We start from the raw sequence: 26,018 nt of genomic DNA, 5'->3' as shown, positions 1-26,018 counted from the left end.
GAAATAGCTGTTCTTTGTTTCCTGATTTTAGTGAATAGGTATTAGAAGTACAGATTCAAGTCAATACTTCCCAATATTGTTGTAGATTAGAATTCCAAATGATTAACTAATAAAACATGACAATGCTCTGATTAGTCTCATGTATTTAATAGAAAGAGTCCTAGAATCAAGCTTCAAATCCCTCTTGGACCAGTGAAAATCCATATAAATGATCTTATAAACAGAATAACTTCCACTGAATTCCACTTTCTTTGCCTCTCCTCAGGCTCTGGCATGCCTTCAGTGGTCATTACTGTGGATATTTTGGACAGCGAAGACTGCTTGAACTATCACAAATAAGTGATTTCATTCTGCCATGTGATGTTAATGAATATCCTGTAGAAATAAAAGAAGAAAACAAGTTCACAGAGAAGAAGCAAAAATATGAATATCCTTTGGTATTTGACCGGCAAAAGTAAGACCTTTGTTATTTTTTGTTTTGTTTTGTTTTTTAGATGAGCAGACAAGAATTAAACTTTCAGGATACTGTGACACTGTGCTGGATGTGGAGAATTCCAAAGTGAAAAGTCCAGGGCTTTTCAATAAGGTTGCAGTCCAGTAGAAGTGAGAAACATGTAAACAAAAAGCTACAATTCTGTATATGAGTACTTCTAAGAAAATTTAATTCTGAAGATAATCATAGAAAAGCAAATGGGATGTAACCAAACAAAGAAGACCAAAGAGATAATTTTGGTCTTCTTTATTTAGTTAAATCCTATTTAAGTAAAAGCACTAAATTATGAAACTGTATGATACATAAAATTTTTCAAGACTTGGAGCCCAGTGAGCAAGTAGGGAAGACATGGTAGGAAATAGAGCAAGAAAAGTTTATAGAGGCCAAATCACAATGAGCTTTTGTTATGGGCTAGCATAAGGATTTTAAACTTTACAGAAACCATACTGATAGAATACACAAGAGAAAAAAAAAAAGGTCTGAAGAAAAGGATAGTGAGTTTGGTTTTGGACAGATTTAAGTCTAGATGCTTGTGGGACACCCAAGTGGAGATCTTTAATAAGCATTGAAATAAGCCTGTCTGGATGTTGAAAAGAAAACCACAAGCAAATGGTATGATGGCAGTCAAGGGAGGAGAGAGTTGTTAAGTAAAATGGTAGCAAGGACACATTTGCAGAAGGTAGCCATGAAGTCACATAGGACAGGAGAAAAGTAAACCTTGGATTTGTCATTGTTTTAGGGGATGACCCTGGAGAGGGTAATTTCAATGGAGTGATGGGTTAAAATTACAGGATGGTGCTTGAGAAATAAATAGGAGACATGAGGTGACAATCATATAGATTACTTTGTAAGGAAGTCAGATAGCTCTACGGTTGGTTAAGAGTTTTATTCATGGGTTCACTTGTGCCTCGGGGACACTTGAGTGTTGCTTAAAGGCTTAGAGGAAGAGAACAGCTCTCAGTAGGGAATGGAGTGTTGGCAGAAGGTGTTTTGTGCTTTTGTAATTTTCAGTCCTGTTTTTGATGTGGTTAGATCTTTGTCATAATGGAAGAGATAAGTGCTTATTTGAGATCAACATGAGCAAAGCCTGGTGGATAACCTCAGGGGACCAGACCAACCTGGACTGGCAACATGGAGCAGATCAGCACTGGGAGAAATGACTAGAGGAGCCCAAAGTGGGAAGAATCAGAGAGAATTGTCTAAAATAAAGTATTTTAGGGAAATCCTAAGTGAGTCAAAGCTGGAGAGACTCAGTGCCATCATCTAGTCCAACAGCTGGTAGGACTAGGAATTGAAACTAAGAGACACAAGTCACACAGAATTTGGATTAAGACAGGAGCAAGTTGAGAAAAATCAACAAGCATTCCAGGTGATGGACAAAACTCCATGGAGGTGCTCAAGGCTTGCCTTGGCTAGCCAGCAAGAGCACTGGAGAAGTTTTGCCAAAATGTGGGAGGTGGTGTGGTAGAGCCAAGACTCAAGATGTGCCAAAGTTCACCAAGCAAAGTTGATTGATCTCCCTTGGGTAATTGCTGAGCTTTGACCATCCATCTATCTTAGTACTCACAATAGTATATTCTAATTTGGTGATATGCATCCCCTTCACTAACTCTATGAGTTCTTTGAGGATAAGAATATGTTTTGTACATCTTTATACACCCAAGTTGTTAGCTTAATGCTTCGCACACAGTAGACACTCAAAAGGTATTCCAGTGAACAGATAGAGAATGATTACTAAGTGCAGAGATAGCATCATTAGGACTGGTGCCATGGGAGCCAGAGAATTGGGGACCCGAAGAAAGAAGGACATAATAGATATTTGTTTCATAGGCAGAGAATAAAAGATTTGGGTACACACTGAACAGCTTTCCTTGTATCTTTTTATGCAGATGGAAAAAAATGAGCTCAATGTCTTTGCTTTTCAAACGTACACCTCCCAAGGCCTTTGAAGTGGATCATGACTTTAAGTTTTTCAAGTCTCTTTCTTCTCCCAAGGTAGCCTTAAAACAAATGAACAAAAACAAACAAACAAATGAAAGAAAACACTTTGCTTTGTTTTCCTGAATTTAGATCTCTCCAGTGTATTAGTTTTTCACTGCTGCTATTACAAATTACTACACACTTGGTGGCTTAAAAGATACAAATTAATTATCTGACAGTTTTTTTATATGTCAAAAGTCTGCCCTTGGTCTTGCTGAGCTAAAACTAAGGTGTTGCCAGAGCTCTGTTCGTTTTCTGGAGGCTCTAGGGGAGAATCTCAATGCTTTAGTCTGTGGCTTTCTTCCTTCATCTTCAAACCCAGAAATGTGACTTCTCCCTGATGGTTTTCCTATGATCACAGGTCTCTGACCGAGTAGGAAATGCTCTCTGCTTTTAAGGATGTCTCTCAATAGATTGGGCCCACTTGGATGAACCATCTCAAAGGTCCTGACCTTAATCACATCTGCAAAATTCCTTTTGCCCAGTGAGGCAGTGTGGTCAGAGATTGGGGGTGGAGGAAATAGGGTGTGGACATCTTTAGTTGCCATGATTCTACCTATCACAGACACATGTCAGTGTAGAATTAGGAGAGAAATGGGTGCTGCTATTCATTCTATTTCTAATATTCCTAAAGAGTGGATATAGCAGGAGTTGATTTCAAGATCTTCCACATAGTAAACCAAACTTAAGCTTTCTAACCATATCTCCCAATATTAATCTACCATTGCCCCACCCTCTACAAATCAGGTTAGTCCTTGTTGCCTGAGCATTACTGTCTTGTGCCCTGACACTTTGCCTGAGCCGTCCTTGCCACATCTATGTCTGTCATGTCCATCCTACCTTTGTAATTGACAAAGTATTAGTATCTAGAATACAAAAGAATGCCTTAAAAATCAGTAAGAGAGCCAGTCCAATTTAAAAAATTGTCAAATACTTGAATAGATCTATCACAAAAGGAAAAAAACAAAGTTTGCCAGTAAGGATACAATGAAACGCTCAACCTCATTAGTAAATGTGGAAATTCACATCAATAACATGATAAGATATGGTTTTACATCCAGCAGATTGCCAAATATCAGAAAGTCTGACAATATCAAGGGTGAGTATGGATTTAGCACAATCAGAAACTAGTCTGCTGGTGGAAGTAGTGTAAATTAATAGAGCCACTTTGGAAAACAATATGGCATTAATGAGTAAAGTTGAAAATAGGTATAGTCTACTAGAGATATACCCTGGGGAAACTCATAAACAGGCTCAGGAGGAGGTGCGAGAATGCTCAGAGCAGTATCGTTTGTAGTAACAAAAACCTGAAAGCAGCCTAAATGTTTATGAACAGTATAATCAGTACACAATTACAGCGTATCTATAGATTGGAATACTATGGAGCAGTGAACATAAATGGACCAACATAACACTCACCTGTATGGACAATAGTTTCAACATGTTACTGAATGAAAAAGTTTTGCTTAAGAGTATATAGGTAATAATTTCATTTATATAAAAGTCGAAAAGAGGCAAAACTAAATAAAATATTGTTTGGGTAAAAATCATTTAATATAAAACTATATAAATAAAAGCAAGAGTATTAAAAGCACAAAATTAAAGACAGTCATTACATTTAAGTGCACATGAAATGTACTGAGAACTTCAAAGTTGACAGTGTTGTTTCAATTCGTAAAACAAAGCAGTGAGTCCATGGATGTCTATTATGCCATTATTGTTTTACAGTACCAACTTCATATTTGATAAATACTTAATATTTTCTAAATGAAACAATTTTTATAAGCCCTACCTTTCTGTCCAAATGGAACCCAGCTGCTCCCACGGGGAGAGGCCAGGCAGGAGAAGGACAGGATGTGAAGTGTGACACACTTAGGTTTAAACTTAGATAAATTGTTTTATCCCTTTCTTCATTAGATAGCCCTCAAAGTGTTGCTTTGAGAATTGAGAAAAATGTATACCAGTTACATCACAGATACTCGATAAATGCTAATTCCACATTCCCCGACAACCCCAGTCTCTCCCTGCTTTGTGTCTTATAGCATAGTTCATTTACCATGTTCTCCAGTGAAAATTAGAGTATTTGTATACATACATTTACTTCCCACCCACCACTAAGTCCTGAGCTCTTTATGGCCAAAGACATGTGCATAGCATGTAACAGATACTTAATTTTGTTGAACAGGATTGAAATAGCATGACCTAAAATAAAGATTGGTGTATACTTTTAATATTCTCTTCCAATTTGAAGATAAGAAATAATCTTTTAAAGTAAATTAACTGAAGCATTAAATACATTTTGGGAAATCTTTAGCAAAGTTCTAAAGCTCTTGAAATGATTAAATGCCCCAAGGATTGCCTTCTCCTTAATACACTTTTGTCTTTTCAACTAGTTGGTAAAATAATAAAACTTTAATGCTAAAGTTGAGTTAAAACACCTTTTTCTTAGGAATCTCTGATTTTACCAGAATCTTGTTTTGCCCATTTCTTTTCTTTTTCAACTGTATAAAATGTATTCATTCACTTATTTTTGACATATCATAATCAGTAATAGTAATACAATGATACTAAGTGTTACATTAAGCAGCACCACACTACATGTGTTATTTTATTGGACCCTCATAAATAGTCAATGAAGGGAAAAATTGCCCCAGATCATCCAGCTAATAAGCAGCAGAGTCAGGTTTTAAACCCAGAAATTTTGCCACTGATGAAATGTGCCCTTTGCTTTAAAGTTTCACTCTTATTTTTTGCAGATTCGACGATGTGCCTTAGAAGGATTCATGACGGAAAACAGAGAGGCAGGGATTGTATTTGGTTCCCTTCCTATATATAGGGTGAGTTGGAGGTTTCTGGGACTAGAATAGCTAAAAAACAATAGGGAATCTGACATTTCACTCCTGACCCTGGGCTACCAAACAAGATTGAAGACAATATGTCACCCAGCCAACTGCTGCTGCTATGAGCATGCTGTGTCAGACTCCAAAGAAGTCTCTAGTTCTAGGCCTCGATCACTTGTCTGTGCCATTCCACATTAAACACCACCACAGAAAATTATTTCAGACTCTATCCTGGCTTTTCATCACCTACAAGATAAAATCCAAACACTTTTAGGCTGATGTACAAACCTTTCATAATCTGGCCTCTGCCTGAACTGTCTGATCTCGTTTTCTACCACATTCCTCCATGTACCCTACACTCCAGCTATGCTAAATTACTTGGCATTTTTTAAGCATCATCGCTCTTCCTTCTTCTGTGACTTTGCCCGTGTTCTCCTCCTTACTCATCCTTCTAGTCTCCATTCCAGATAATCTCTGCTAAATTAAAGAACTAATTAAACCCAGAATAATTAACTGAAGATGAAGTATTTCAATTTAATTTTAACTCATAATTTCTTAAAATGTTCTTTCTCCTTCCCGAGAACATGTTCATTATAACAGGATCAAACCTTAAGCTGCAGATGATGTTAAGAACAAAGTGTCAAGAAGAAATAGTGGGCATCTGGAAAGGAGGGTATATTTTAAAGCAGTTGGAGCTTTTAGTTCCCTATTCTCCACCCCTGAATTCACATTACAAAGTAATTGCCTTTAGTATGACCTACTAACTCTTTACTTATGGCTTCTAGGTACCAAGCCCTACCAGCCTAAGATTCCTTCCATTCATTGGTTTAGAAGCACAAAAGGAATCTGCAGATGGCATTGTAGGAAAAAAGAAAGGAAGTCATGTTCAACATGAAAAAGTTAGTACTTAATATTCGATTGTTTCCTATTTCTGTCTGGATTGCTAATTATTTCTTTGTTCCCAGAATCATTCTCGGCCTGAAATTATCTCAGTTCATACTCTTGTCATGAATATTCCAGGATGCTTGCATTTTAGCTCAGTAAGATGGAAATCATGAATTTGCTGAATGGAGAGAAAAATCAAATCGGACCTCTGAACCTGACAAATGAAACTTTTCCAGAGCTAATTTAATACTTAGATTTACTGCCTAGTTTTAAAAGGTAGGCAATGTGATATAATATCTGTAAAGGCTGTGTAACCATTCTTGTACGTACAAGATGAAGCCATGATATTGGTAAGTTTCTGGCTCACCAGACAAGAAGTATTCTCATGTATGAATAGGAGTAGGGTTTAGGGTTTACATTGCAATGCTTTAGGGTTTACATTGCATTTTTATAAATGATTCCCTTCATTTTCACAGTAATTACTCAAAAAAGTGGGAGGAAAGTGGAGCCTAACCAGAGTGTAAGTGACTTGCCAAAGATCACATAAGAATTAAGTGATAAACTGAGGTTGACTCTGACTCCAAATGTCATGCTCATCTTATCAAATGTCCAGCCTAGAAAATTCAAATGCTGTCACTCATGTACTAGTTCTAGGAAGCTTGTATGGGCCTAACTTGACCTGTGGCCATTCATTCCATCATTAAAATAGATCAGACCTTAAGGGGGAGATCTATTAACATATGGTACATTTAATATGCCTCTATCCTATGAAGTCAGACTAAAAGCAGAGAGGAGCTGGTTCTTATTGCCTCTGCCTAACGGGATAACAGACAACAATCACAACCACCACCAACAACAAAACACTACTTTATTTAATTATATAGAAAACTTGACCATCATTCTGTCCTCATGCACATCATGAGAATATGAATGATTTCTACTAGTCCTCAACTCTAAGAATTTTTGGCAAAAGAAGGGTTTTCATAAGATACTATAATTTATTTTAATTGTTTTAAGTAATGGATGAAACACAGTGGTATAAATAATCCAAAACTAAAAAGTAGTCAAAACAGTGTTTTGGATCCTATAATTCACATATTTTATGCCTGCATTTGCATTCTTATCTGCTTTGCCTCATCTGATATTAAATATACTTTACATTCTCTAAATACAAACTAAGTGACAGAAAAAAGCCACATATGTCTTAAATGCCAGGGGGAAGAAAAAAATTTAATTAAAAATTAGTCATGGTTAATGTACGTAATGAACAATTTACATTTAGATAATCAGAAATTGCACTATGATTAGTTTTATCAAAGATCATGAAATATGATAAATTATTTGTCCAAATGGAGAGGAATTTTCAATATATCTGTTGCTTTTAATGTATGCTTTATTTTGTCTTTAACACTCTGAGAGATCATTATCCAAGAAGGGCAAAGGGAGTAGATGTCTCTATTTGCTTACAGAAAGGGGACCACAAAACCATAATTTAAAATACTCCTTCTGGTTTAACAAAGAAAAGGTTAAGTGTTGTCAGGTGCTAAAATCTGTTTCCAAAATAAAATTAGGAGACAAAAATAAATAAATAAATAAATAAATAAATAAATAAATAAATAAATAAATAAAATTAGGTCCTTTTCAAAAAATTGTGCACCTAGCAATATGACAATAAAATCTGGGAACTGTTATAATGAACCATTATGTTGATTGTCTGCAATTTTAGGAACCCATACAGCCTAATTGGGAAAGCAGTGGATGAAGTCAAATCAATAAATACTCATCAAATGCCTCTTTTCATAAAAAGTACTTCCAAGAAGCTGAGCATAAATTTACCTCAGAAAGTTTAATATTCAAATTCCAATTTTTGAAATAAATTTACCTACTATGTGCCTTGTACTGTGCTAGACATCAAGAAGCCTTTCATAGATCAAGGAGCTCCTGGTATAGAGAAAATTCTTTGAGCATAGTCCAAAAACAAGTATCCTCATCTCTTTGACTTATTATTTTTAATTAACAAAAATGCTGATTCCAACTATTAATGTCATTAAGTGGTTTCTAAATCTCTAGAAATAAACAAGTACAAAATATTAACCATAGTACAGGAAAACATACTTCGGAACATAAGTTTATACAGCTGAACAGCACAGGTTTGAACTGGGAGGATCTACTTAAATGCAGATTTTTTTCAATAGATACAATACTGTACCGTATTTTCTCTTCCTGATGATTTTCTTAATAACATTTTCCTTTCTCTAACTTATTTTATTGCAACAATATGGTATATGTGCTTATAAACTATGCAGGTTATCAGTAAGGCTTCCAGTCAACAATAGGCTGTTGGTAGTGAAGTGTAGGGGAGTTAAAAGCTATGCATGGATTTCCTACTCTGGGTGGGTGGGGTATTGCTCAAGGGTCAAATGTAGTTCCTTTTTAGTTTAAATGTGGGAAGAGAGTGGGAGAATATGAACTTTGTGACATGTTCCATTTACAAAATTGTAGAAACATACCCAATAATAGAAAAATGATTAAGTAAAAGATAGTAATACATGATAGCATACTCTGTAGTTTTTCAAAGAATAACAAAAACTCACACAATTTTATTTTAGGTAAAAGAGGATATAAACTACATCTGAGTGATATTGCTAGTGATCATGGCTAACATTTGTTTTTAGAGTACATACTGAACGTTCGATATATACTCTTTCAATGAATCCTCATAACATTAAGGTAGCTAGGATTATCATCCTCACTTTATATTTAAGAACACTGAAGCACAGAGGATAAGTAATTTAAGATCCTCAAAGAAGTAAATAATAAAGTTGGGATCTAAACCCAGCAGGTCGACTTCAGAGCCTGGACACTTAAATACACGCAATGTGATTCAGAGGTAAGTAAGCTGCTGTGCCTCCCCTGGTCGCAGTAACCGGATGAGAGTCTGCAAGTAATGAACACTGACGGATTCACCCTTCCCACTACTCTCTTATTCCCTTGCTCTAGTTTATTTTTCTTCATAGCTTCTGTCACTACCTGACATTACAATCTAGAAAAGTTCATTTATTTGTAATGATTCATCTCAATAGAACATAAGATCCACAAAGGCAGGCACTATGACTTATTCTCTGCTGGACTCCAGCATTCAGAACAGACTGACACATAAGTCATACCAAAAAAAAAAAAAAAAAATTGCTGAATGAAAGAGACCAAAGAAGGAAGGGAGAGAGCAAGAGAAAGCGAAGGAAAATAAGGATAGAAAATTAAAGAAACATGAGTGCAGCTTGGGAAACTGCATGGGTTGGTTAGTGGATTGGTGTGGGGAACTGCTTCCCACCTTATAATTCAAAAGGGAAGGAGTAGTTGGGTTCCCTGTAAATGTTCAAGCCTAACAGAACTTTAAGTGGTTGAATTTTGACCTTGGGGCTCACTCTGTATTTTACCTTTACCTAAAACTCTCCCGTTTTGTCTTTCTTTCTTCTTCCTCATAATAAGCCATAATATCAAATTGATGTGTACTGTAAATATTAGCTGAATATTACTGAAAAAATTAGATACTTCTTATTTTGAATTTTTAAACCAAAGGAGTTTAACTTTTTATATTAATCTCTAATATAAAAAGTTATTTTGGGTGTTCCAAAAATACCCAATTCAAAACTAATTTACATTTCTAATTTGTGGGATCATTACTTGATTTTATTTTCCTGTAAGTCAATGGACTCTGATGATACTAACATACAATATTTCTATGCCTTACAACAGTCTAGCAAGCTTCTATAATTTGCTTTGTTTTAAACAAACCTTTATAGATGGGGCAGTTGAGTCCCAGTATGGTAGTCACGTAGTTAGTCTAAAGCTTCTGCTCTTCCATCACACCCTTCTGGAACTCCACATTTTTATCCTGAGGCACACAGGATAGTTAAATAAATAACGATACTTCCTTACTAGGAGGATTAAAATCTCTAAGAAAATTAGTGGTGCTACTTGACTCTGAAAAATTGTATTTATCATATAACGCCAGCTATTAACTGACATATCTTTTATTTCACAGATGCCACGGAAGAGAAGTCTGAAAAGAAACTTGGTCCCACAAATAAATCTGACTTCTTTCTTCCCGTCCATCTCCAAGTGAAGAGAGAAAAATCAGAAGTGGCTGCTGGGGCCTGACCTGCATATAAAATGGCAAGATCTGAATGGTACTCCAGTCTTAATTTCAGGATGAAAGTGAGGGTCGCCAGACACTGTCACCATATCCATATCCTCAGGCTATCCTTTCAATGGAGAAGTTTACTCAAGGAGCTCAGGTGGATTCAACTCTAAACAAGCAAGCAGCAAGCAGCCAAGTGTACAACTTCTTTCATACATGGAAATCCACTTAGGGAACAGGCAATATTTCTTGCTTACTGTCAGCAAATGACACATAAGGAAACAAAGAAAATCAATAGCATTTAGTAGATTTAAAATAATATGGTTACCAATGGTCAGCTTTTTGCCTCCCCTCCTTGTTCACCCTAATTCATAACCAATACTATTATTTGAATGTATTCAGTAAGAGGCAAATTACTTGTGTCATGCTATGTGTTATGCAAAGAAAATTATTAAAAAGAAAAACGTGACAAGCAAGCCTCTAGCTCTTTGTCTTCCCCATTTAAGGAAATTTCATATGGAAGAAACTTTTTCTTTGATAAAGTTAGATGTTATTTAAATTTCATCTAGAAATGACTCCAAATTAAAAAAAAAAAAAACAATGTTCATCTCTTACTAACTCTCTCATTGATTGATTCCAGTGATTTGGTGAAAAGGTTAATTTTACCAATGGATATTCATGTATTTTTACACTTTTTTTGTGTTTGTATGAAAGCATCTAAATTTGATCAACAATAAATGAGATTTTTAAAAAGATGTACTTATTTATTTGAGAGAGGGAGAGATAGAGTGAAAGAGAGAGTTTGCCACTCAGAGAGGGGCAGAAGGAGAGAATCCTCAGGCCGACTCTCCGCTGAGCTCCAAGCCAGGGAAGGGCTTGATTTCACAACCCTGAGATCAAGACCTGAGCAAAACTAAGAGTCAGACGGTTAACCGACTGAGTCACCAGGTGCCCCAATAAATGAGACTTTACATAAGTCAAAGGCATGAGAATAGTATCAGAATTGAAGCCTGCAGATTTTGCTAACCCAAGGCTCTTTGGGAAATGATTCAAAGCTCTGAGTAATAAAAGTATTCCCATGTCAAGGGTTGTATGCACCCAAAGCACTATGTCACTTGGTAAGAAAAAACTATAGTCTCATAGTATTTGTTTCTGCCTTTCCATTCTGAAAGGGTTCTATAATTCTTAAGATCCTAACAACGTTGGAAAAATAAAATAAAATTTTTATTCACATATACTTAAACGTCTATTTCTAAAAAGGCACTAATTTTTGGTGTTTGTAGGAACGTGATAATTTCTCCTACTAATTTTCTTGTTTAACTTTTTTCTTCATGTACCTTAATTACATAAGAAACTTAAGTTCCAAGATAAAATATTGAACATTATGGTTTTTAAGTTTTTAAACATAATTTTAATAATTTACTCAAGTGAAAGAAGAGACTATAGAAAAACAGCACAGTTAAGGAAAATTAGTATCTATCTATACCTAAGAAAACCAAAAGATCCTTTCTTAAAAATTGAGGTATAAGTGACATATCACATTATATTAGTTTCATTATACAATGATTCGATATTAGTATTTACTGTAAAATGATCACCACCACAGTAAGTCTGGTTAGCATCTGTCACCATATGTATTCACAACATTTCTTTTTTTCTTGTGCTGAGGACCTGTAAGACCTACTCTCTTAGGAACTTTCAAAATGCAATTCAGTATTAATAACTATAGTCACCATGCTGTCCATTACAATGCCATGACTAGGGGAGGTCTGTACCCATTGATCTTGCTTTTTCTATCTTGCCCCAGAAGATTTTTTTAAAGAATTCTAAAAGCAAAAAGGAAAACTTCCAAGTTTATAAAAATCATTCCATTTTCCACCTTGTAGTCTCATTGTAAAAGAAGGTCATTTTATCCCTAGGCATATATATCCTAAAACAAGACCATACTGGATACCCTGCCCATACTCAGTCCCTCTAACATAGCATTCAAGACTCTCAATTGACATTGCCTTCCCTTTTTGATTGAGAAATTCTCTCAAACTTCTTTTAACAAATATACAGTTTCTTGAACTTCTTAAGATTAGAAAAATATATTTCAGCATTTTTGTATATTGCATAATAAGTGATTTCATTTTAGTATGTTGCTGAAATGACACTATAGCAATGTAATTTTTATGATACACATACTAAAAAACTTTATCATTCAGATATCCAATGATGGATTGATTAATCATTTAAGAAAAGGCTAGACTTATTGACAAATTTAAATATAGATCATTTCATTGCATGATGTCTGGTGTGGAATGCTTAAAATGTTTACTAAAATATAGGTAATGATTTCTGCTTCAGATAATGGTAGGCTAGGTCATTTGGACCAATCACTCTCACTGAAGACGACTAGAAAACATGAACAATATATAAAAAGGTATATCAGTGAAGGCATCTGAATGCATATAAGGTGGTAAAGCATGAAGACACCAGATTCTCAGGGAAGACTGAGGCTCAGGTAGATGGACCCAGCTTTTGAAGTCAATTTTCCCATGCAAGCATGTGCAGGTTCCAGGAGGGAAGAGTAGGAAGCTAAGAAGCTGAAGTGGTAATTAGGTCCAAGGGGACAGTGAGTGGAATTAGGATCAAGGGGTAAAGCACTGTCACTTTGGGTTGAGGCTCCCAAGAACTACAACCTAGAAATATGGGTGACATGAAGGTAGACAGATCTTTACTGGGGACTACAGTTCACCTTCCAACTATTTCAATTCCTAAAATCGGACTAAAGTACTCCAAAATTGATAGAGCCCCCCAGGAGCCTGCAGAAACAAGAGTAAGTACTATGATGAAAAATGACATCATTTTAGGCCTTCAATTATGTTTTCATTATTCCAAGTATATGTCTGACACACTAAAAAAATGACCAATTAGGGCAGCCCCGGTGGCGCAGCGGTTTAGCGCCACCTGCAGCCCAGGGCGTGATCCTGGAGACCCAGGATCCAGTCCCACGTCGGGCTCCCTGCATGGAGCCTGCTTCTCCCTCTGCCTGTGTCTCTGCCTCTCTCTCTAGCTGTGTCTCTATGAATAAATAAACTTTAAAAAATAAATAAATAAGTAAATAAATAAATAAATGACCAATTACACATGGAGATAAAACAACAAGAATGAAACTGACAAAAAAAAAAGCAAGTAATAGAAACACACTTTAAAATAATTGTGCTTGCTCTATTGGAGATAAAACTCAAGATTTAGAATTTCAACAGAGAATTAGAATTTGTTGGTTAAGAATCAAATTGAAATTCTAGACCCAAAAAGCACAATTACCAAAATTAAAAACTAAAAGGTTATAACAAAAGAGTAGGTCAACTGAAGAGAACATCTGTGAGCTGAAAAATAAGTTGTAGGTATATAGGTATTTGTTATAGAAACCTTTCAAATTCTCTGATGTTCACATTTTTTCCACAATAAAATGAAAGGAAAAGAAGTCTAAAGAGGAATCAATAAAACATTTTGGAGAGAAATTAAAGAAACCCTATATAAATGCAAGGGTATATTTATGTTCATGTTTTGAAGACGCAATTTTATAAAGATGTCAATACTCTCTAGATTAATCATCTATTGTTGACTTTAAAAAACACCAAAAATAGAGAGGAAGACAAACCATGAGAGACTCATGACTCTGGGAAACAAAGGGTTGCAGAATGGGCAGTAGGGGTCGGAACAGGGTGACTGGGTGACAGGCATTAAGGAGAGCACATGATGTGATGAGGGCTGGGTGTTATATGTTGGCAAATTGTATTTAAATTAAAATAAGTAATAAAAACCACCAAAAAATTAAGTGGCTTAAAATAACCATTTTATCTATTATTTGGGCTGGACCCAGTTGAGCACTTCTGATCTCCCCAGTGTCAGTCACTGCAGCAGGGGGCTAGATGGTTTAGGGTAGCCTCCTCACACATCTCATGATGGACCTCTCTCTATATATGGTCTCTCATTCTCACTGAAGCTAGGCCAGAATTCTTCACAGGATAGTCTCAGGGTTTCAGAAGAAGAACAAAAACTACAAGACCCCTGGAAACCTAGGCTTCCTAGGTTGAGGATTCACAAAATGTTATTTCTATTGTGTTATATTAGCCTAATTAAGTTACAAGGCAAACCCAATTCCAGGGCAGGGGAAGAAATATTACAAAGGGGCATGCATACAAAAATGGGAAAAATTTGTGCTTTTTTGTGATCTACCACATTCACCAAATTGATCTTTAAATCTAATCTCATCTCAATCAAAATCTCTGCATTTAAATTTTAAAAATTTTAATTTAAATTTATATTCTATAAGGATTTAAATTGACAAGCTTCTCAAATATTTAATTAATAATATGAGAAAGGTTGGGGCTCCTGGGTGGCTTAGTAGTTGAGGTCTGCCTTTGGCTCAAGTCATGATCCCAGGGTCCTGGGAGTCCTGCATTGGGCTCCCCACAAGGAGCTTGCTTCTCCCTCTGCCTATGTCTCTACCTCTCTTTTTGTGTCTCTCAGGAATAAATAAATAAAAGTTTAAAACAAAAGAATATAAGAAGGGTCAAAAAAAGAATATAAAAGGATCAAGAATAACCAGGAATATAAAGGACAATTCTTCTTGAAAGATCAAAATACAGAATTGCTTAACTATATATCAAGACTTATGACAAACCTATAGTCATTAAGAGTAAGTGATATTGGCACAAGAATAGACAAATAGACAAATAGATGGGAGTAAAAAGCACAGAAAACAACCCTCACATATCTAGACATTTGATTTATGTCAGAAGCAGGACTGCAGCAAGGTATTTAAAAATTATCTTTTCAATAAATGTTCATGGGAGAATTAGGAGAATTACAATTATTGAAAAACATGAAAAATGACCTCTACTTTGCACTATGTATAGAAATCAGTGTCAATGATAATTCTAAGAATGAAAAGCAAAATATAAAGTGATTTTAGAATTAAAGGATGATTTTTTCATGAGCTGGGAGAAGGGAAATAATTTTAAGTAGACTCCATGATCAGCATGGAGCCTAGCATGGGGCTTGAACCCATGACCCTGAGATCAAGACCTGAACTGAGATCAAGAGCTGGATGCCACCCAGGTACCCCAATAATTTTTAAATAGTATACAAAAAGTACCTGAACACAAAGAAAAATCCTGAAAAACTGATCCATATTAAAATTTAAAATTTCTGTTCAAAAGCACTATTAAGAAAGTAAAACAGCAAGCCACAGAATGGCTGAGATTTGAATCACATATAACCAAGAAAGGACTTTCGTCCAGAGTGTATGAAAAACTCCAACAAATCAGTAAGAAAATTACAGACAATCCACTAGAATAAGCAAGAGGCATGACCTGACGTTTCATAAGAGGATATCCAGATAGCTGATACATGTATGAAAAGGCACTCCATCTCCCTAGTAATGCTAACCAAAACCATATGAGATACCTCTACACAAACCCCAGAATGACTAAAATTAAAGGGACTAACAATATCAAGTATTGGCAAAGATCTGCAATAAGAACTCTTACATACTTCTGGTGGAAGTGGAAGTGTAAAATGCTCTTTGGAAAACTTTTTAGTATCTATTAACATTGAACAAATGTGCATTCCATGACTCAGAAATTCTTGTGCAGCCCGGGTGGCTCAGTGGTTTAGCACCACCTTCAGCCCAGGGCCTAGCACCTCCCAGACCCGGGATCGAGTCCCATGTCAGGCTCCCTGCACGGAGCCTGCTTCTCCCTCTGCCTGTGTCTCTGCTCCTCTCTCTCTCTCTCTCTCTCTCTCTCTCATAAATAAATAAAATCTTAAAGGAAAAAAAAGAAATTCTACTCTTAGGTCTGTATACCCAACAGAAATATGTGTACATGTACCTCAAAAGACATGTTAAACAATGCTCACAGCCTTGTTACTTATAATACCTCCATTTTGGAAACTATCCAAATGTTTTTCATGGTGGAATGGATAAATAAATTTTCATATGTATTCATATAATAGAACACAATAAAAATGAATAAACTACCTATACACAAAACATGGATGGATCTCATGAATAATGTTGAGCAGAAGCCACATACAAATTAACATAAGCTACAGGTTTCACTCAAATAAATTAAAAAACAAAAACAAGAGACTATAGTGGTTTAGGTATGAATTCTAGTTTGTAAATTAAAAAAAATAAATACAAGAAAGTGGCTGCTATAGAATCGGGATAGTGGTTACCTTTTAGGCAGAGGGAAAGTGTAGTTTTGGGGATAGTATGGGGGGAATTTGTACTGTGTCAACTTAGCTTATCTGTAGCTACTTTTTCCAGAATTTTCTGTTCTATAATTCTAGGTTAGTGTAGGCTATCTGAACTTGAGTACAATATGGAAGGCAAAAGTGAAGCAGTAACTATATATATTTTTACACCCAAAAGGTGGTTCAGGGTACCAGGTATGGTTGCATTTAGTGCATATTTTCCTGATTTCCTGGTTCATCTTGGTCCTATGCACAGAAGTGCAGATGGGGCAGTCCTGTGCTACAACTATCCCAAACCTCCTTCTTCGGCTTCTCTGACTCCTGGACCAGACTGTCTGGTCTGCTGACTTCAGAACCAACATGAGACACAGAAGAAACAGCTGTATGTAAACCATTAGCTCCCACAGTTGTCAGGATAAATCCCATATTGTAGAGCAATCTTCATCATTTTCTGTAATGAAACCTTGGATGATCTACAAGAGGCATAAAAGAGGCCTCTTGGGTGCTAGGAACATTTTATTTTTTGACTTGTGATGATAAAATGAGCTTTCCATCTATCTTTAGACCGATTTTCTACAGCTATACTATATTTCACAATAAAAGTTAAAAAAAAATAATTAAATTACATGTTACAGCCAAAATAGACCAAAACTGCTGTCAGGACTTGTTTAGAATTATTGCACTTTACACATGAAAAAATTGTTTCTTTAATAATTGTTGTGTTTCATTTCTAAATAAAGAGCTATGAGAAAAAGGCTTGGAATGCTAATCATAAGTTCTTCTCTGAAAATAACACATTATTATAGGTGTATATAGTCTTATTTCTAACAAGAAGAAAGCCAAACAGTTATAATCATCACTGAATTTTTTTCTCCTTTAATTCTACTTTGAAATGCTAGAGGCATATTGATGTGCTATTTAAAAATGTTGATCAAATACATATAATATGTGAATGTAGTTATGACCTTGAGGACATTTACTGAATTAAACGTTATTGTCTTCATTGCCTCATTGCATTTCAGCATCAACATTTGTTACAATTCCTGCCTTCAGTCAATATCCATTATGAGAAGAAATTCAACAAAATATGAAAATGATTAAAAGCTTATGAGATCTCTGCCAAATAATGTGATCTCCACAAATTGTCATGTGTCTACACTGTTTTAATCTCTGAAAATCATCATGTTTTAAAGACAAGAAATATTTAAAGTATTAAATTGTAAACTTTTAAAAATAGGAAATTGGGGGCCTGGGTGACTCAGTCCATTGAGCATCTGACGTTTGGTTTTGGCTCAGGTCATGTTCTCAGGGTCATGAGACCCAGCCCCATGTCAGGCTCTTCCCTCAGCATGGGGTCTGCTTAAGGGTCTTCCCTTCCTCTGCCCCTCCTACTCGTGCACTGTCTCTCTCTCTCAAATAAATACATTTTTTTTAAAAAAATAGGAAATTGAAATATAAAGTATTACTATTTTAATGACAGAACTCCCCAAAACACCTTTGGCAATTCATGGGTGTTCATTAACAACTTGAGGAAGACTACACTGCCAAGTCTAGCCCCAAACTAAATATTCAGGCTTATCTCCTCGCTAAATTTTAGGCAATCCAGGCTACTCACCATTCCCCAATGAGCTCTAAACTTTCCCTTATTTTCCTTTTCTCTTGCTCCTGGCAACCAAATATCTGCAATGGACAGAACTCCAAGGAGTATCAATATGAAGAGGCAAAAAAAACCTTGCTTAGAAATGTCAGAGGAAAATCAGAAGAGAATTGAACACACAGAGGCCAAGACTTTCAAAGAAGAAGTTATCAATGGTGTGACATTTGGCAATGAGAACGAGGAAAAAGATGGGATGATCTTTGTGTTAGCTCATGGTTTTTATTCAACTTCCTTGAGGCCCTGAGAATTTTGAGATATCTCGCCCATATTACTCTCAAAAACAATATCTTTTTTGCTGTGAAAGTAGGGTAGCCAGATATAGACTTGTAGGAGCGAAGAGGCTTAAACATATATAAAGACTGAGAAGGGAGTCAAAACATTTAAGAGAAAAACTGAAGATACCAGAGATGCCTGTGATATTTGTTGAAGGAAGATTTGCCTTAGACCAGAGGCAGTACTTATCTTTTATAAGGAACAGGAAACAATCAGTGGTACAAATAGAGATGAAACAGTAGTTGCCATGGGACAATCAAAGGAGTTCCTGCCAATTTGTCTCAGCTTCCCCCATGAATAGTGGCAATAACTAACATACAGTTAGTATTTATTACCTATCAACTCCATGTTAAGCACTAGACATAGATTTTCTCATTGAATACTTGTAATACAATGATGCTCTTAGTATCTAAATTTACTAAGAGTAAACATATAGATTCAAAGGAATACATGCTCCCTGATGTTTATAGCAGCACTATCAACGATAGCTAAACTATGGAGAGAGCCCAAATGTCCATCGACTCATGGATGGATAAAGATGTGGTACACACATACACACACTTGCACACACACACTCATGCTTGCAGGAATATTACTCAGCCATCAAAAAGAATGAAGTCCTACACCTGCACCCCGATGTTTGTAGCAGCAATGTCCACAATAGCCAAACTGTGGAAGGAGCCTCGGTGTCCATCGAAAGATGAATAGATAAAGAACATGTGGTCTATGTATACAATGGAATATCACTCAGCCATTAGAAACAACAAATACCCACCATTTGCTTCGACATGGATGGACCTGGAGGGTATTAGGCTGAGTGAAATAAGTCAATCGGAAAAAGACAAACATTATATGGTCTCATTCATTTGGGGAATATAAAAATTAGTGAAAGGGAATAAAGGGAAAGGAGAGAAAATGAGTGAAAATATCAGTGAGGGTGACAAAACATGAGAGACACCTAACTCTGGGAAATGAACAAGGGGTAGTGGAAGGGGAGGTGGGCAGGGGGATGGGGTGACTGGGTGATGGGCACTGAGGGGGACACTTAGTGGGATGAGCACTGGGTGTTATGCTATATGTTGGCAAACTGAACTCCAATTAAAAAAAAATTTTTTTTAAAAAAAGAATGAAGTCCTGGCATTTGCAAAGACATAGATGGAGCTAGAGTGTATTATGCTAAGCAAAATAAGTCAGTCAAAGACAAATATCATATGAGCTCACTCATGTGGAATTCAAGAAAGAAAACAGATGAACATATGGGAAAAGGGAAAAGAAATAAAAGAAAGAAAGAAAGAAGCCAAAAGAGACTCTTAATGATAGAGAACAAACTGAGGTTTGGTGGAGGAGGTATGTGGTACATGGGCTAGATGGAGGATGGATATTAAGAAGGGCACTTGCTATGATGAGTGCTGGCAGTTGTATGATGAATCACTGAATTCTATTCCAGAAACAAATATGGCACTGTATATTAACTACCTAAAATTTAAATTACAATAAATAAATAAATTTTAAAAATAAATTTACATAGAACACAGAGACTTAGAGAAATTAAGTAATTGAGAATAAAATTCTGATTCCCAGGCCCAAATCATTAGCCAATCAGAACCGGTAGTGAAACTGGAGCAAGGGCTTTAGTGCTGGTTGAAAGGGAACTTGGGTATTGATGGAAGAATGGAAGAGACTTCCAAGTAGCATTAAAAGTCCAAGTGGGTTTTTAAAAATGTGAATTTGCAATGGTTCTAATCTATGAGTTATGGGATCTTCTCTAGAACTCCATTAGAGTTGAAAAGCTCTGTGGTTTGATTGGAGATTTTACAGAATGAACATAAGGGAAGGACAGGGTAAATGATTTAGTGAAACAGCAAAGCAGTATTTTATGGTGAACCATAGTATGGAGGCTGATCAAGAAGATGGTGAAGCTAGCAGAGTACTGATAACCCAGGGAAAGTATGTGGCCATTTATCACTTAGTACTTTCAAAGTGTATTTGAAAAGTAGTAGTGACTGAGTTAGTTGTAGGTTGTTTTCCAGTCAGAGTGTGTTAATGAAATTTTAGATTACAGAAACGGAACAGTCCTAATGTGGAAGTATAGTGAAGGGCCACAGGGAAGGACCCCTGAAAGAAAGTGTAGGTAAAGTTCATTAAAACTGAGATCAGGAAATTCAAATGTGTATTAAATAAATTTCCCATGAGATATAAAAGATGCCCAGGAAGATGGTGGAACTGAATTTGAATGAAAATACTTTGAGCCATTTTGTATGCGGGTAAAGAAGGAATGATTTTGAAAAAGAAACGGGGGAGAGGCAGGAGGCTAGAATGTGTCATTGTCACCATCTGACCTTGGGTTGTACTAAAAGGATGGAATGGTTTGCAATTGAATGGAGGATCTGGCAAGCATAGTGGAAAGGATTAGCAAGTAGGGCAGGAGTATGGGGACAAGCCAAGAGAGAGGAAGCGCAGAACAGAACTAAAATAAAGGATAAATGAGGACAGGTGACCTGAAGGGCCCAGGATTTGGGGTGAAGGACAGCAAGAACAAGAGATAAAATAATATTGGCCAATATCAGCATTCTGACTATAATATTTGTATAAAGGTATTTCAGTGAGAGCTAGCACAGTTACTTGGTGATGCCCTAAGCTGCACCATTTTGGGGCAGGACAAAAATTTTAGCTCTTGTTGGACTTCTAGTTTCTGTAAAGTTTAAATAGAGAAAATCAAAGTAGCGGGAACCATTTTTCACATTATGCATCTATTCCTTGGATCTGGAGCAAATTCTACTCTTCCTTTCATTTTCCTAAATCTTAGCCACCCTTTAGATCTACATGACAACCAGTCGCTCCACGAAGTCTTTCTGTCTTCATTGAACAAGGAACTCCTATTGCCTTTTCTATCATTTTTATACAGCAGCATTGATTACTCGCAACACCAAACTCACTTTTCAGTAGTTACAACCTTTGGACCGTGGCGATAGCTTTTTTATTAAAAGACAAAAACGAATCTGACAACCACAGATCTTACAAATCCATGACCAACCAGACACCATGGGAATGAAGGCATGGGGCTCCAGACCCACTTCCAGAATTCCAAACAAAGCTGACCGAACTAAGAATGAGGGGTAGCTACTGCAAACTTTGCCCATGACATAAAGTTACTCCTAGTCTTCTCCTGTTGACTCTGAGTCGTGTGACATGTCACCCATTGCAAGATTTGAACAATAGTGTAGAGGGTTGTGTGAGGATTAAGGGAGAATATACAGGAAAGGCTCAATGTCCCACCCACAGGAAGCACTATTTAAGTGTTTTCTATTATCATCATTCTTCCTGTTGTTTTCATTATTGTTATTATTATTATTTTCTCTCCTATCAATAGCTTAGAAAAATGTAAAAGTAGTATAGATCCTACCTGTAAACTAGGGCAACTGTTCTCATAGAATCACGAGGGCAGCTTTCACAATATGTCTGTAGCAGGACAGGAAGAGTGGGAGAGACAGAACAATTCCCCCCAAATGTGTCCACATCCTACTCCCCAGAATCTGGGCTATGTCACCTTACATGTCAAAGGGACTTTGCAGATATGGTTAATTAAAGATTCTGAGATGGGGAGCTCATCCTGGATTATCTAGGTGAGCACAGAGTAATCACAAAAGTCATTATACAAGCGAGGCAAGAGGGTGAAAGTTAATAAAAAGAGATTTGACCATAAAAGCAGAGGCTGGAGTGATGTGCTTTGAAGATGGAGGAAGGGCCACCAGCCCAGGAATGCAGGCTTCTTCAGAAGCTTGGGAAAGACAGGAAAACACATTGATCCTGGAGTCTCTAGAAAGAACACAATCCTGGTGACACTTTGATTTTAGCCTCGTAAGATCTGCCTCAGATGTTTGGGCTCCAGGACAATAAGATAATAAATTTGTGCTCTTTTATTTTTTATGTGTTTTTTAAATTTAAATTCAGTTAATTAACATATAAGTATTATTGATTTCAGAGGTAGAAGTCAGTGATTCATCAGTCTTATAGAATACCCAGTGTTGTTTTTAAACCATTACAGTGATAGAAAACAAACCAATGAGGGAAGGGCTAAAAGTTACATTGCAATCACCCAGGGGACCCAGGCATCATTCTTTTTTTTTCCTACCATTTTTTTTTTATTTAAACTCAATTTGCCAACATATAGTATAGCACCCAGTGCTCATCTCATGAAGTGCCCTCCTCAGTGCCCATCATCCAGTTACCCCATTCCCCCACCCACCTCCCCTTTCACAACCAGAGTTAGGAGTCATTTGATCATTTCCCAGAGTTAGGAGTTTTCCCAGAGTTATGGTTTTCTCTCTCTCTAATTTTTCCCATTCAGTTTCCCTCCTTTCCCTTATAACTTCTTCCACTATTTCTTATATTCCACATATGAGTGAAACCATATGATGATTGTCTTTCTCCAATTGACTTATTTCACTTAGCCTAATACCCTCCAGTTCCATCCATGTCGAAGCAAATGGTGGGTATTTGTCCCTTCTGATGGCTGAGTAATATTCCATTGTAAATATATACCACATCTTCTTTATCCATTCATCTGTCGGGGACATCATGGCTCCTTCCACAGTTTGGCTACTGTGAACATTGCTGCTATGAACACTGGGGTGCAGGTGTTCCGGTGTTTCACTACATCAGTATCTTGGAGTAAATACCCAGCAGTGCAATTGCTGGGTCGTGGGTAGCTCTATTTTTAACTTCTTGAGGAACCCTCACACAGTCTTCCAGAGTGGCTGTACCAGTTCACATTCCCACCAATAGTGCAAGAGGGTTCCCCTTTCTCCACATCCTCTCCAACATTTATTGTATCCTGTCTTGTTAATTTTCACCATTCTCACTGGTGTGATGTGGAATCTCATTGTGGTTTTGATTTTTATTATTTGTATTTTCCTGATGGCAAGTGATGTGAAGCATTTTCTCATGTGTTTGTTGGCCATGTGTGTGTCTTCTTTGGTGAAATTTTGTTCATGTCTTCTGCCCATTTCATGTTTCTTGGGTGTTGAGTTTGATAAGTTCTTAATAGACATTGGATACGAGCCCTTTATCTGGTAAGTCATTTGCAAATATCTTGTCCCATTCTGTAGGTTGTCTTTTAGTTTTGTTGACTGTTTCCTTTGCTGTGCAGAAGCTTTTTATCTTGATCAAGTCCCAATAGTTCATTTGTGCTTTTGTTTCCCTTGCCTCCATAGATGTATCTTGCAAGAAGCTGCTGTGGCCAAGTTCAAAAAGGGTGTTGCCTGTGTTCTCCTCTAGGATTTTGATGAATTCTTTCCTCACATTTAGATCTTTCAACCATTTTGAGTTTATCATTATGTATGGTGTAAGAGAATGGTCTAGTTTCATTCTTCTGCACGTGGCTGTCCAATTTCCCCAGCACCATTTATTTAAGAGACTGTGCTTTTTCCAGTGGACATTCTTTCCTGCTTTGTCAAATATTAGTTGACCATAGAGTTAAGGACCTATTTCTGGGTTCTTTATTCTGTTCCATTGATCTATGTGTCTGTTTTTGTGCCAGTACCACACTGTCTTGATGATCACAGCTTTGTAATACAGCTTGAAATCCAGCATTGTGATGCCCCTGGCATTGGTTTTCTTTTTCAATATTCCTTTGGCTATTCAGGGTCTTTTCTGATTCCACACAAATCTTAAGATTATTTGTTCCAACTCTGTGAAGAAAGTCCATAGTATTTTGATACTGATTGCATTGAACGTGTAAATTGCCCTGGGTAGCATAAACATTTTCACAATGTTAATTCTTCCAATCCATGAGCATGGAATGTTTTTCCAACTCTTTACACCTTCCTCAATTTCTTTCAGAAGTGTTCTGTAGTTTGTAGGGTATAGATCCTTTACCTCTTTGGTTAGGTTTATTCCTAGGCATCTTATGGTTTGGGGAGCAATTGTAAATGGGATGGGTCCCTTAATATCTCTTTATTCAGTCTCACTGTTAGTGTATAGAAATGCCACTGATTTCTGTGCATTGATTTTGTATCCTGCCACACTGCCGAATTACTGTATGAGTTCTAGCAATCTCGGGGTGGAGGCTTTTGGGTTTTCTATATACAGTATCATGTCATCTGCAAAGAGGGAAAATTTGACTTCTTTGTCAATCAGGATGCCTTTTATTTCTTTTTGTTGTCTGATTGCTGAGGCTAGGACTTCCAGTACTATGTTGAATAGCAGTGGTGAGAGTGGACATCCCTGTCGTGTTCCTAATCTTAAGGGAAAAGTTCTCAGCGTTTCCCCATTGAGAATGATATTTGCTGTGGGCTTTTCATAAATGGCTTTTAAGATATTGAGGAATGCTCCCTCTATCCCTACACTTTGAAGAGTTTTACCCGGGCATCATTTTTGTCCTTGCCAGCTTAATCTCCCAGATAACATCCCCTTGCCTGCAGCCAGAGCTGTGAAGTACTGAACTGGGATGTGAAGGACAACAGGAAAGTTTCTGAGACTAAAGGAAGTGCCTTTATCATGTAGTTGGTCCAACTCACAGAGCAATGCAAGATTACAGAATAAGTGCTAGATTACAGAATAAGTGGTATAACACTTTGATACTGGGCAAAAATGAGAAAGAAATATGAACCAGAGCAGTTCCAGACACTGGCTGCTTCAGCAGCATCCATGAGTCTACCAATTCCCACTGAAGCCCAGCTCAGCTATATGGCATTTACTATTACTTAATTCACTTATGCATTGTGTTTTATCTGCTTTGTTCTTTCACTTATTTTCAACCAAACTAAATTACAAACTTTTGGGGATTAGGGACATTTTATATTTTTTAAACTCCAATTGAAATGGATTATTGGACTCATTCATTGTGGAAGCTAACAATCTTGGCCCTAAAATTCTGGCTATCTTTTCTCCACAAAATCCTAAAACTCCATCTGCTATTTGATTCAGCCCAGTTTTGAGGCTGTGTGTGGCCAGGATATTTTGGGCAATGTCTTACCACATTTTAGGATGACATAATTAGATATATTCCAGTCTAGCAGATTTTACTCCCACCAAGCTGGAAACACTTCATAATAATTACCAATGTGATAATAATCACCAATGGCAATTTTTACATAAAGGAAAATTTTTACATTTTTTATATACGTCTAAAATATATAGGCCAAAGCACATCTTCTCATTATAAGCTAAGTAATCAAAAAAGAGGGTGATATATCTTAGCCAGCTCTCTGGCATAAAAGGAGAATATTTTCTCTCAAGGCACTTCACTTCCTTCAGGTGTCACCTTTAAGAGTCGTTTTCTGAGGATTCTCACTTGCAATGGCACCTTCCCTACCCACCTCTACTCCCTGGCTGTCTTTCTTACTGTTCTTTATATCACTTAGCATCCAGTTGATAATATTCATTTGCTTGTTTTTTAGTATCTGTTATTCCCCTCTCTCCAAAAGTAGGGACTCTGGTTACATGACTTGTTGTTTCCCCAAGTTCTAGAATGATGCCAGCCCGGAGCAGGACTGA

At 36.7% G+C, this 26,018-nt stretch overlaps 1 protein-coding gene and 1 long non-coding RNA gene across 6 annotated transcripts in view; one reads left to right on the top strand and one right to left on the bottom strand.

Annotated features, from left to right (window-relative positions):
* The window catches only part of WDR64 (WD repeat domain 64), a 143,680-nt gene extending 132,709 nt beyond the window's left edge, over positions 1-10,971 (top strand). For 3 of the 5 annotated variants that reach the window (XM_072830405.1, XM_072830403.1, XM_072830404.1), the window contains 5 exons: positions 266-454; positions 2,383-2,488; positions 5,230-5,310; positions 6,099-6,212; positions 10,244-10,971. In XM_072830405.1, coding sequence (XP_072686506.1) covers positions 266-454; positions 2,383-2,488; positions 5,230-5,310; positions 6,099-6,212; positions 10,244-10,324 — 571 coding nt within the window. In that variant the 3' untranslated portion in view covers positions 10,325-10,971. Of the gene's footprint in view, positions 1-265; positions 455-2,382; positions 2,489-5,229; positions 5,311-6,098; positions 6,213-10,243 lie in introns of those variants that run through there. The other 2 variants (XR_012032903.1, XM_072830406.1) reach the window with 2 other exon arrangements.
* LOC140635570 (uncharacterized) lies at positions 141-25,973 on the bottom strand. Its single transcript, XR_012032916.1, has 3 exons — positions 25,841-25,973; positions 9,994-10,093; positions 141-375 (listed from the first exon to the last, which is right to left on the bottom strand). It is a non-coding gene; the product is annotated as an uncharacterized lncRNA (long non-coding RNA).
* Between the last annotated feature and the right edge of the window lie 45 nt (positions 25,974-26,018).

The sequence above is a fragment of the Canis lupus genome, chromosome 6, assembly GCF_048164855.1.
Source record: "Canis lupus baileyi chromosome 6, mCanLup2.hap1, whole genome shotgun sequence".
Taxonomy (NCBI): domain Eukaryota; kingdom Metazoa; phylum Chordata; class Mammalia; order Carnivora; family Canidae; genus Canis; species Canis lupus.
Note: the sequence above shows the minus strand (reverse complement) of the source record. Positions and strands in the feature narration are given on the sequence as shown.